Source organism: Ursus americanus, chromosome 18 (assembly GCF_024610735.1).
Source record: "Ursus americanus isolate L20-20 chromosome 18, mUrsAme1.1.p, whole genome shotgun sequence".
Classification (NCBI taxonomy): Eukaryota; Metazoa; Chordata; class Mammalia; order Carnivora; family Ursidae; genus Ursus; species Ursus americanus.
In genome coordinates this window covers 23,324,395-23,337,460 of record NC_142144.1, presented here as the reverse complement: position 1 = coordinate 23,337,460, position 13,066 = coordinate 23,324,395, and the positions used below count along the sequence as shown (strand labels likewise).

Sequence of the window (13,066 nt, the reverse complement as noted above, 5' to 3'; positions counted from 1 at the left end):
AAAAGGAAATGTAATTTAAGAAAAACAAAACCGAAACCCTGCCTGTTGAAGGACCTGACTTCAAGCTCGTCCCCTTCCAGAGCAGTGTGTTCACTCTCTCATACGTGGATTCTCGTTCTGGTCCTACCAGCTACGTGACCTTGGAAAATGCCTGGTTTCTCATCTCTCCAACAGGAATACCACCCACCCTGCCTGCCTCACAAGGTTGTTAAGAAACCACCACCGCCCTGTGCTGTCAGGCTGCTTGCAGTCAGAGGGTAGCTTAGAGGACAGTGAAGTAGGGAGGAACATGAATGAACTTGCGAATGTAAAGAAGAAAGGGAGTGTGGACAAAAGGGGAAAGAGTGGTGGTAGAGGGTCAATGTGGAAGGCAGATATATTTGGGAAGTTGTCACAAGCAGCCACAGAAATAAAGGAAGGAAAAATGGAAGGAGAGGAGCAGAGATAATGTAAAGGAAAAAGTAAAGGGTGGTTTTGAACCATCCTGGTGCTTACAGAATGAGCGTATTATCAGAATAGATCCTAAGGGGTATGGACACAGCTTATGTGCCCTCAAAGACATCTGTCTTGCCCCTGGGACAATATCCTTCAAGGGACAAAGCTATTTGACCAACTCATTGCTCCCTGACATTAGGTTCAATACAAACATTTACTGAGTGCCAAGTACGTACTAGGTGTTGTGCTAAGTGCTAGGACATTCACTCGTTTAACAAATACTTATGCACACTGTTTTCTAAGTGCTGGATATCGTTTGAGCTACTGGGAATACAGCATAAATACACATTACAAATCATACTTCTCCTATTCTGAACTAAATTAGATCTCAAAATCTAGTATTTTAAGCTTGAAGAAGATGACATTTCCCAAAGTATGGAAAATGGCTTAATTTTCCTTAAACAGAGGACAGTGGAAGGAATGATACTATTGTTACCTGATGGTATGAAGACAATATTGATGCCAAATATGGTATGAGTCAGCCACGTGTACAATCCGTAGAAGCCAGCCATTTTGAGGGAAGCATCAAACACCCCTCTAGAATGCCCAAAGATAAAAGGGAAAGGAAATAAACACAGCATCACATTGTGATTCAGAAAAATCAGTATTTCCAGGCCTCTGGCTTCAAGCTTACTAAATTTCTCTAATGAAAAAACAACTGAAATATAACACCTTAAAATAGCCTATTCGCTGAAATAATTCATCAACTTTTCACTTCTAAAGCACATCTTTCACCGCCAAAATAAATGGAAAAAAAATTAAGCATGACTACCTTATTTCTGAGGACACAGTTAAATTTTAAGAGCTACAGGCTATGGCCAGCCCTCCCCTTCGGAAAGAACACACACAGGATAATATAACTTGCACTTCGTGGGTCTTCTCTTATTAACAAAATTCTCCCACTTTCCTTCAACTCTGCAACCAAGCCTACAAAGAAACTGCTACAAATGCTGTTTAAAAATGCAGGTCATTGGGAGAGAATTTATGAAAAAAAAACCTCTTAGTACCTCCCAAGTAAAATCAGAGAGGAAAATAAAAAAGGATAAAAACAGACCCACATAGCTGGTGACTAATAGGAATGAAGTACATGAAAATCTGCAATGTCATGTGCTTCAGCTTTGGTTTTCAGTTGGAAGATTAAGGCACTATTGTGTTAAAAAGGAGAAATTAGGGGGCGCCTGGGTGGCACAGCGGTTAAGCGTCTGCCTTCGGCTCAGGGCGTGATCCCGGCGATCTGGGATCGAGCCCCACATCAGGCTCTTCTGCTATGAGCCTGCTTCTTCCTCTCCCACTCCCCCTGCTTGTGTTCCCTCTCTCGCTGGCTGTCTCTATCTCTGTCGAATAAATAAATAAATAAATAAATAAATAAATAAATAAATAAATAAATAAATAAAAAAGGAGAAATTAGGAACTGCTCAGACAGAGCACAAAGGCAGCAAACCTTAAGTTTCCCAAAGGTATCATAAAATTACAAAACCCAGGATTCTGAGGGGCACAGGGGAAGCAAGGGCATATACTCACGAGAGAAGGAAAAGCTGTCTGTCATTAAAAAATCAGAGGCCGTGGCAGCAAAGGGGACACTGGACACACAAAAGGAAACACCGAGCTTTTCCAAAGCATCCCAAGAGATAGACTGCAGGAGCTAAGACAAGCTCCAGAACCTAGGGATTTGGTCATTTACTGGGGTTCTGACACATGGACTTGGTGACACAGGGCTTCCCAAATTGTCAAACTTCCTTTGTCATCCTGACCAGCAGCTTTCACTGAAGAATGTGGAGCTGCCATGTGACCTCTGACAATAAAGATGCAGATTAAAGTGGTTATCAAAAAGGCTCAAAGGAAGGGGGAGAGCCCAGAGGAAACAGAAAATATCCAAACAGTAAATGAAGAGAGGACCTAGGGGAAAAGAGAAAGTAGCAGAGCTTCAGGATTTCAACCTGAGGGGGACAGAAGTGTCTCAAGGGCATGGAAAAGCCCCGAATGAGAGAGGACATGGAAGAAAGGGGAATATGTTTAGTTTGGGCAATGGTAAGAAATAAGGATGGTGAAAATTCCCAGGAGGTAGCTGGAAGTAAAAGACAGAAGTTGATGGAGAACTTGGGACAAGAGCTTTGAGATGTGCCAAAAGACTTAATCACAGGAAAGGATAAGATACCCCCAGGGACAAGCCCAGAGAAAATGGGGCAATGGACTGTGTTCCCATAGGGGACCTAAGGACAGAGATACACCAGCCAAAGAGATAATGAAATCACACCTGCAGTTGGGAGACAATCACTAGAGTGTAGTATTTCCAGAGACCAAAGGAGAAAGAAGCTTTTGAGAAAGAGGGGATGATATTAAGGTCAAATACCCCAAGGAGATTAATAAGAATAAGGTCTTAAAAAAAAAAGTACAGGGGTACCTGGGTGGCTCAGTCAGCTAAGCATCTACCTTCAGCTCAGGTCATGATCCCAGGGTCCTGGGATCGAGTCCCGCATTGGGCTTCCTGCTCGCAGGGATTCTGCTTCTCCCTCTCCTCTCCGCTCATGCTCTCTCTTGCTATCTCTCTCTCGCTCTCAAATAAATAAATAAAATCTTTAAACAAATAAAAAAAAATTTTTTAAAGGCACAGAGTTTGACCAGAACTAGGGAGATCAATGAGAAAAAATATAGATGTTTTCACCAAACTTATGTTATTCAAAATGTTTTACCAACCTGTAATTCAAAAATTCTTACACCAAAATGAAGTTGATATCAAAGGTACAACGAAATATCTCAACTGAATCACCCCTCTGGCTGGCAAGAAGGCAAAATCAATCCGAAAAGGACCACTTGTACAAAACAGCACACAGTCTTCCTTCCTCTACCTCTGGGAATACTGACTGTTGATAACGTTCTCATTAAGGCAACTTTCAAGTAACTCTGTGGACCCTAAATGTATAGACACTGTTTACAGTTACTAAACATGTTCATGTAACCCACTGAGGGATGAAAAGGCAATGCATTCCCTCTATCTCATTATTTATGATCTGGTACACAAGCTTTATAAAACAGAAAGACAAATCCCCTAACGATTTACTATGAGACAGACTATTTTTAACTCCATCAAATTCCTAGCCATTTTTTCCTCCTTTCTATCAGCTTTACTGAACTATAATTTATAAACAATAAAATTCATCTTTAAGTGTATTAATTCATAAGTTTTGGCAAATGTATACAGCTGCAGAACCACCATTACAGTCAAGATGCAGAACATTGCTGTCACCCTAAAATGTTCCCTCATGCCCTGGGATAGTCTGTCCCTCCCTGAACCCTGATCTCTGACACCAACTAGGTATGCTCTCTGTCACTATGGTTTTGCCTTTTTCAGAATTTCATATGAACAGAATCATACATTATGTAGCTTTTTAAAAAACTGTGGTAAAACATACATACCAAGAAATTTGCCATTTAACCATTTTTAACTGTACAGTTCAGTAGCATCAAGGACATTCACACTTTCATTATATAGCCTTTGTGTTTGGTTTCTCCAACGTACTACAGTCTTTTGAGATTCACCCACATTATCATTAGCCGTCTGGGATCCTCTTTAATTGCTATTATTCCATTATTTGGATATGTTACAATTTGTTTATCCAATCACCAGCTGATGGCCATTTGGGCTATTTCCTGTTTGGGGCTATAGTGAATAATGTTGCTCTGACATTCAAATACAAGTCTTGGCACGGACATATGCTTTCACTGCTTTTCAGTATGTGCCTAGAAATGGAGATGCTGGCTCATCTGGTATGTTTTAATTCTGTAAACACCACTAGCAATTCCTCTGATCTCTCAATTCAAAGAAAACATAGAGTCCATGGACGATCACCCAGCAGTCACTGCCTGCTATATTACACCACACCCCTTCGAGGTGTGAGGCTCAATTCCATACTTACGGTATTAGGAGGGTGAATATTGGCAGAAAGAGCAATTCAGCCTCATGAAAAGCTAAATGCCCATGCATCCAAATCTTCTCCTAACTGACCCAGTGCACGCTGCGTACCCAATAAATAGGAGCTGTTACCAGAGCTATCGTAGTCCTACTTCTCGAGACAGTACACTTCATTGATGCTCAGAGGAATCTGATGATGAAGACTCTAGAAAGTTGTAGTACAAGAGCTTAGTGTATCTGAATTGAGAAGGTTAAGTTCAAGAGACACTAACATTTGCTAAGCACCCGTGGGGAAGACTGAATAACAGCCCCACAAAAATATCTACATCCTAATGCCCAGTCCCTGTGAATATGTTACCTTGCATGGCAAATGGGACTTTGCAGATCGGGTTAAGCTAAGCATTCTGAGATTAGGGAGATTATCCTGGATGACGGGGTCGGCCCAATGTAATCACAGAAGTCCTTATAAGAAGGTGGCTCTGATAGAAGACAGTGGTGATGGATGCACAAATTGTGAATATACTAAAACCACTGAACTGTATACTTTAAAAATGGTTAAAATGGTGAATTTCATGTATATGAATTTTATCTCAATAAAAACAATTTATAAAAAGAGGGAAGCAGGAGAGTCAGAGTTAGAGGAGACATGAGGATAAAAGCAAAGGTCAGAGAGAGAGACATTTGAAAATGCTACACTGCTGGCTTTGAACATGGAGAGAGGGTCATGAGCCAAGGAATGCAGGCAGCCTCCAGAGGCTGGAAAGGGCAAGGAAACAGATTCTCCTCTAAAGCTTCCAGAAAGAACACAGCCCTGCTGACACCTTATTCTTAGGACTTCTGACCTCCAGAAATGCCAGATTTAAAAAAAAAAAAAAAAAACTACGTGGTTTAAACCACTAAGGTGATGGTCATGTTACAGCCGCAATCAGAAACTAATACAACCCACCACGTGCCAAGCACTGAGTTACACGCTTTGCCTGTGTGGTTCCACTGACTCCTTGTTGGGTCCCCTCATTCATCCAGAAAAGAGACTCCTGGTCAAAAATCAAATAAATCTGTTAAGCTGAAAGTGCATATGCATTTTTCTTTAAAAAAGAAAAAAAAAAAGAAGCAGCAGAAAGCTCAAAATGAGGGTGGGGGCCGGGGGGGTGGTGCTAAGCTATTTACAGGTCAAAGGCGAGAAAACTCTTCTGGACGTTGTTAGATCTGGGTACTACGTTGCTCTGGTATATTAACTCCCAATCAAGGCACCCAACTCACTAAAGGTCAAGATGTTGGATAAAGATGTATTTTTGGTATCCAGATTCCTATCATATATTACTAAGATATTCACCTGCAGGCCAAACACATACTTAATGGTCCTCAAAGCCAAGACACCACCAACAGAAGCCCGGGCAGCTGCATGACACCTGCGTCTGGTTCTGGCCAGGGCGATTGTTCGATAGTGGCCCTTCTAGCTGCCCACTTCCAAAGGGGACTGGGGCTCAGTATAGCCATCCTGAGACAAACTGGGATCCTATTCACCCTATTAGAGTGAAATGTTGTGGAAAAGAGAACACGGGGCTGAGGAAGAGGAGCAATGAGAGATGCCACAAGGCACATACAGTGCCCACAGTGTGTGCATCCATGCCTTGCTGGCACAACTCCATGACCCACTGCGCCGCCAGATGTCTGGGCTTTTAGTGAGCTGGGTGTTTAGACTGGGAGTTAGTACACCACACTGATCTAGTACAGATCCAACAATTTCAAGAGGGTTGTTATTGCCTTTTTACTTGGAAGAACTCGGGCCCTCATTTTGAGCCTTTTTTTGTCCTCAGTTTTTAAAAAACCAAACTATACTGCCAGTTTGAAAAATTCTCTTGATATCTGACCAGAGGTCTCTTTTCTGGATGAATGAGGGGACCCAAGAGGAAATCAATGAAATAATATATGCAGAGCACGCTTGGCGCACAGCAGGTGCTCAGCAAATGTCAGGTAGAGGATGGATGAAAGAAGAGACAGAACTGGAGGCCATGGGCCCAGAAGTTAGGAGACTCCAAGAGGTAATAAATGAAACGAAAAGAGTGGTGGTGAGGAAGGCAGCAGTCAAAAATGCAGTAATACGTGAGAAATGTTAATGAAGGCAAACAAGATGTGGATTCGGCGGCAAGAATACAGAAACGGGGGTCACGAGACCTGCGAGAGCTCTGGCTCTGTCACCAACTGCTCTGGAATCCCAGTTCTGTCATGGGTTAGTGGCATGATCTTCAAAACTGTAAAACTTCTCTGAGCTTCACTTTCCTTCGTTGTAAAAGAGATAACAGACACAAGCATTCACTTCCTAATGTTATTATGAAGATTAATAATGCAACTAAAGTGATAAGCTTAGTGACTGGTGCACAGTAAGCACGCAATTAAGTTGGTGCTATTAGAGAGTTGCGTCATTATTACCAATTAGCATTAATTCAGTAAGGCTAAAAATAATGCACATAGTAACTTTCTTTTTACTCCTTGCAGTTTTTGGAAGTATACCAATTTTTGCTGTGTGCTAAAGAGATACAGGGTATGGCAAAGCTGGGAGAAGCAGCAGCATACCACAAAGTCTTAGATTAAGCATTTTAAATTGTAAGGTACTGAGGAAGCTACATGAGCAAACACCCAAAATACTGTGTATATAATCACTCATCTCTCAGGTTCTTTGGAACCTAAAATTCAGAGACTGCTAGGTATTGTTCATTCTCATAACCAAATACAACTTTATCTGACACATAATTAATGACATGCACAATACAGTTGAATAGGTTACCAGAAATCACAAGTTTAATCAATGCAAAGAGTATTTATTCCTTATAATCATACCAATGAAAGATCACTTGCTCATTTCATTCACTCACTGATATCAACCCATTAATCAACCCTCTTTGGATACTCAAATTCAGTGAGCATTTTCCTATCTTGCCATCAAAGAAAGACAGTATGACATACTTCATCAAATCTCTTGCAAAAAATCACAAAAGTTCTGACTTGCGGCATTTTCTAAGGGTGGTTACATATGACTTGCGCTGCGTGAACGCACGGTGCCAGTGGAAGTCACCCTCTCTTCATAACTGTTCACAACCATATGATCAAGCACCTACTACAGAAATTCACGGAAAACCCACATCAAGCTCATCAGGCTAATATGCATGTAACACTTAGTTTTTCCTCTACTGTCTATTTCAATTCTCTCTCCTGAATAGGGTATTTGCCTGTGCCCAGTCTTCTGGGACCTCTCTTTTCAGAGATTCTTCAAAGACCATTGACATTGTTCAACTACATCTCCAGGCTTTCCTAACACTCAGCAATTTAAGACAATCAAATTCAGAAGACCCTGTTCTTTTCCTCAGTCAAGCTGGTGCAACACGTCTGATTTAGCTCAAGGGATGAGGCTGATACCAGCCACAGAGCTGGAAGCTCCCCCTTTCTAACAAGGCCACATCCTCATTCAGAAACCTTCCACTGTTAGTCTTCCCTTGCCCCGTGCCGTATGCACACCCAAAAAGGGCAGGACAACCCTCTACCGGAAGGCAGGCTCCAGGGCACCCAATGCAGTCAGGTCCCACCTAAGCATACCTCTCTGTGAATAAAAATTCCAAGTACATTCACAATCAGTTGTTGTCTACATTTTCCCCTAATAAACACTATTGTGGATTTATACTGTGCGGCACTAAAGGTGTGTGTCCATGCCTCGTTTACACAACTGCATGGTTGATCCTTAAACAACATGGGTTTGAACTATGCAGGTCCACTTATGTGGGGATATTTTACAATATGGAATATATCTTCTCTTCCTTATGATTTCTTTAATAACATTTTCCTTTCTCTGGGTTATTATACTGTAAGAATACAGTATATAATAAGAATAACATACAAAATATGTGTTAACTGACTGTTTATGTTATCAGTAAGGCTTCTGGTCAACAGTAAGCTATTAGCAGTTAAGTTTCTGGGGAGTCAAAAGTCACACACGAATTTTCAGCAATGAAGGGGGTCAGTGTCCCCTAACCCCCACATTGTTCAGGGATCAACTATGTATCTAATTCTTCTGCACCAGGGGCTTGAACTAGTTTTAGATGCCTGGTTAGGGGCACCTGGGTGGCTCAGTCGGCTGAGTGCCCAACTTTTAATTTTGGCTCAGGTCATGATCTTGGAGTCATGGGCTTGAGCCCTGCGTCAGCTCCCCACTCAGTAGAGTCTGCTTGTCCTTTTCCCTCTGCTCCCCTTCCACTCACGCTTTCTCTCTCTCTCAATTAAATAAATCTTAAAAAAAAAAAAAAAAAAAAGAGCCTGGGGGCACCTGGGTGGCTCAGTCGGTTAAGTGTCCACCTTCAGCTCAGGTCATGATCCCAGGGTGCTGGGATCGAGCCCCACATCGGGCTCCCTACTCAGCAGGGAGTCTGCTTCTCCCTCTGCTCCCCCCCCCCGCTCATGCGCACATGCATGCGCGCTCTCTCTCTCTCAAATAAATATATATATATTTTTAAATCTTTAAAAAAATGCCTGGTTAGGTTAGGATATAATTCTTAACCAGGTCTCTCCTTACCCTTTACAAACTCAAAAATGAAATTTAATTCTTTCACAAGTTAATTAATATTTTCCTTCAGCTCTCAGCCCTCTCTCACTTCTGACCAAAAGGGTGTTCTTGTAGGGAGAGATGGCGAGGAAGCTTAAAAAAAGAAAAGAAGAAGGGCGTTGTTGTTACTTTTCTAAATAAGTGAGAGAAAACTGGCCAGACAACCCAGGATTTGATCAGATGACCTGGATTAATGGAAAGAGACTGAAGCAAGGAGGGGTTTCAGGAGAATGATAAGCCACAGTCGAGCAGCTCCATGCCCTCAGAGGACACCAGGCTCTAGACCATAGACAAGTAGAGAGCACGTGTCTAAGGAAGAAGAAAGAAAAGAGTCCAAAATCAAATTCTGCCTACTTCCAACACTTCCTTACACTGGTTCTGCCCTCTTTTCTTTCTAAAGGTCAAACAGAAGACTATCAGATTATTGTTCCCTCAGGAAACAGCCAGGAGCATGACCTTACCAAGGTTCTACCTTCACTGTGATATACTACCCCTCCAGGGAAGGCTAGGTAGTAGACAGGGCAGGCCGGCTTCCAGAAACACAGCAGATAAAATTACCCATCGGAGAGAAGTATCCCCCAGCTCTCTTCATTACTACCTAACCTCTCTTGAAAAGTTACATCTCCTTCCGTTTCCTGGTTCATCTGCCCCAGAGAACCAGCTCCACCGTGAAGTGTACAGAAACCTGGTTGACACTGATTTCCCCATTGCAGAGGGGAACGGTCATGCCGCACGAGCAGACCGAGTGTGCTGCTGAGGAGCACAGGGAGAGGCCACTTCCATCCCCACTGAAAAAAACAGTGAGTCATTGTCACACACAGAAGCATCCAATGGTGACATCACATTTAATCAACTGGAGTCCTTGGCAGTAGAAATATTAATTCAATATTTTTATACATTAATACATGGTTTTGTGTCTTTGACAGTGCCCACTGATTATGGATGCTTACTCCAATGCTAACTAAAAAATTAACAAGGGGCTGTTTCAATCATATAGACAAACAGCAAACATTTGTATCTCAACACTAATTCAATTATAAGGCTATTAAAATTAATTTAACAATTTTTTAACAATGGGAAACTAAATATAAGACAAAATTTCCTAAGGCCATTTCCTTGGAAACTTGACATAAAGGTTTAAGATTATTAGACCGATCTATAATCAAGTAGTTTAAAAGGGCATTATTTTTACTGAGTTGGTTATTATTTAAGAACTTCAGTTAATTTGATTTTCCCAAACATGCATAGGAGATTCTGTTTCTCTATCCCAGTGTTAGGAGAGCTACCTCTTCAAATAAATGAAAATATATTTTCTTACAGCTTTAAATCTTCCTTATATATTTTAATTTAAACAAATGCTTATAACCTTAAACTCGTGAGAATTTCTTTCCAATGAATATTTAATTTACTCAAAGTCAAAAATGGAAATACTGATTTACGGAATGATGGACACTGATTTTTTTTAACCCAAATACTTCTAATTCTCCAGAGTTGGGGGGTAGAGGTGAGAAGCACATTCACTTTCAAAAAAAAAAAAAGAAAAGAAAAGAAAAGAAAAGAAATCTCACAGTACATACATTCTCCCATCCAATTCATAAGTAGGACTCCCCCCCCAGCACTGAAAAGCTGTAATCCCACAAGCAAGAGCCATACCCGTGTGCATGCACTCATGTGAAAATATCACACACACTAAATTGCACGGAGGCCGTGACAACATGCAACTTAGTAATGTGCAATATCTCCACCAGAGCAAGCAGAATGGGAGCATCGGGGGAGAAGGGTGTGATGCAAACATTCAGGACACAACATGCTCTACAGGGACGAAAATGGTTTGGGGATAAGGGATGCATGCCACTAACTCAAAAATTCATGAAATGAAAACCCAACTGGATACACAAACATATTCCATTTAGAAAAAACACTTACTTATTCAGAACTGAGAATCGTAACTGAGGTTCAAAAATTCAACAAGATGGTGATCAGAAAGTGGCCATGTATTTCAGAAGGCGAAGCTTCAAGAGCCAAGACACTCTGGCTGCCTGGCCATGCAATTAACTCCCAATGTTAACTCCACTTTCAACTTATTGATAGATCATATAAAACGAGTTGAATGCTTTTCACTTGACCGCAACAGTGATGACGACTAATGGTTGATGTTTATGAAGTCTGATTTCATTGATGATTTGCAGACTAAATTACACTCTCAGGACTTTATAATAACATTTTCATCATCACTTGTATAATATTTTTCCTCTTAAAATCTTTGTCCATGAAGAAATATATTCTATCTTGAACACAATCCTTCAGAATGAAAAATCTGACAAGAGCTCTGAGAACTAGAACTCATTGTTATCTTACATATGTGAGAAGTTTCTTCAGAGGCATCTGCGTAAAACCTGTCCATTTTAGGTCTTGAATTTGACCCAGTAAAGAAAGAGACAAAAAGCACCTGGACTGCTAAAAATTGTTTTGAGTTATAATCTTCAATTTACATAACTTGATATAGTGGTGGTTACGCAAATGGTCCAGACAAGTTATCTAGTCTGTACTGTATTTTTCAGTTTTGACAACCATTAAGATTATAGTTCTGGTACTGAGGGTTTAAATTTTTTCCTATATTAAAAATATGAGAAAACGAATGGTATTATACCAGTATCCTTTGGAACCAAGACATGGGCCACTGTTACAGTGCATAATTAGTGTTTACAATCCCAAGAAGATAAGGCAAATCTAATTTGTGAAAAGGCACATATATATTCCCTCTCCCTGTAGATGACCATACTCTTTCTAATCTCAAATTCCCTTGTGAGCCAAAGATCTGAATTTTTAGCTGCCAGCCTCATGTGTCCATCTGAACAGTCCTAACAGGGCCACAAATTAAACTCATAATCTTCTGTCCCAACCAGCTCCTCCTGGAAGAAGGTACCATGATATACCAGAAGGATATGTGCTTGCTTGCTTGCTTGCTTGCTTTTTTAAAGGTTTTATTTTTAAGTAAACACTATACCCAATATGGGGCTCGAACTCACAACGCTGAAATCAAGAGTCATATGTTCCACCAACTGAGCCAGCCAGGATATGTGCCCCAGGATATGTGCTTTCAATCAGCTGGACCAAGGTACGAATCACAGCTCTGCTTACCAATTCCAAGCAACCATGACATTAAAGAATTAAGTTTAAAACAAAGGAGCTGGCATATTTGGTATGAAAACAAAACTGACTGGAATGACAGAGGACGGCTAACCAGTGGTTCACTCTAAGAAAGCAGAACAAGAGAAAATTCAAGAACTGTGATTTGAAAACAGAAAAGCTTTTGTGAGAATAAGAGTCAGTGTTAATAAAGGTTATTTCAGGAGAAAGAAGTGTCTCTCTTGAAGTTCTTAATGGGACAAGGTATATATTTTTCTATAAGGCTCGGCTTTAGTCACATTGACTAAAGGATTCTGCCAACCTTTGACATGGTTGATTCAATAGTTTCAGCCTACTGGGAAGGTAGAAGGTTATTTTCCTTTTTGGTTGAGTTATTTACATAAACTTCTTTGAGTCAGACAGAGGTCACTTAGATAAACTGACATGAATTTATTGCTAGAGTTTTCAGCATTTTATTTACTCAATAAAGATGATACCCAATAATCACATAGACTTAGAAGGGATGCTAAAGCTAACAAGTGTCTTCCCTGAAGACAGCTTCACCCTGAAAACTGTTACATTAGATAATACACTCCCAAACTTGGAATCTCTACATAGATGGCCCCACAGGGATACCCAACAGCACCACAGAGGATAAGGGCATTTTAAAAAATCCTACCTGATGGCCAATAAAGGAAGCAAGATATTGATGAAGACTTTACCCAGGCCTTACTAGTAGGAAAAAGAAAGATAACCCAGCAAACCTTCTAGAGAGAATATATTTTAGGAACATGCATGCTATTTGAATATGTCGAGGGTTTTCCAGCGACCAAAGTGGTATCCTCAACCACTTGTTAAATGAACACAATGAAGAAATAAGCCAAGATCAGTCAAACAATTATCAGGTCAAATCAAGATTTCCATGAAAGACTAGTTCCAAA

General features: G+C 40.7%; 1 protein-coding gene across 4 annotated transcripts in view; it reads right to left on the bottom strand.

The window, feature by feature from the left end:
• TMEM245 (transmembrane protein 245) overlaps positions 1-13,066 on the bottom strand; it is a 99,215-nt gene that overhangs the window by 19,556 nt on the left and 66,593 nt on the right. For all 4 annotated transcript variants that reach the window (XM_045780750.2, XM_045780751.2, XM_045780752.2 and 1 more), the window contains one exon: positions 932-1,032. In XM_045780750.2, coding sequence (XP_045636706.2) covers positions 932-1,032 — 101 coding nt within the window. The remainder of the gene's footprint in view (positions 1-931; positions 1,033-13,066) is intronic.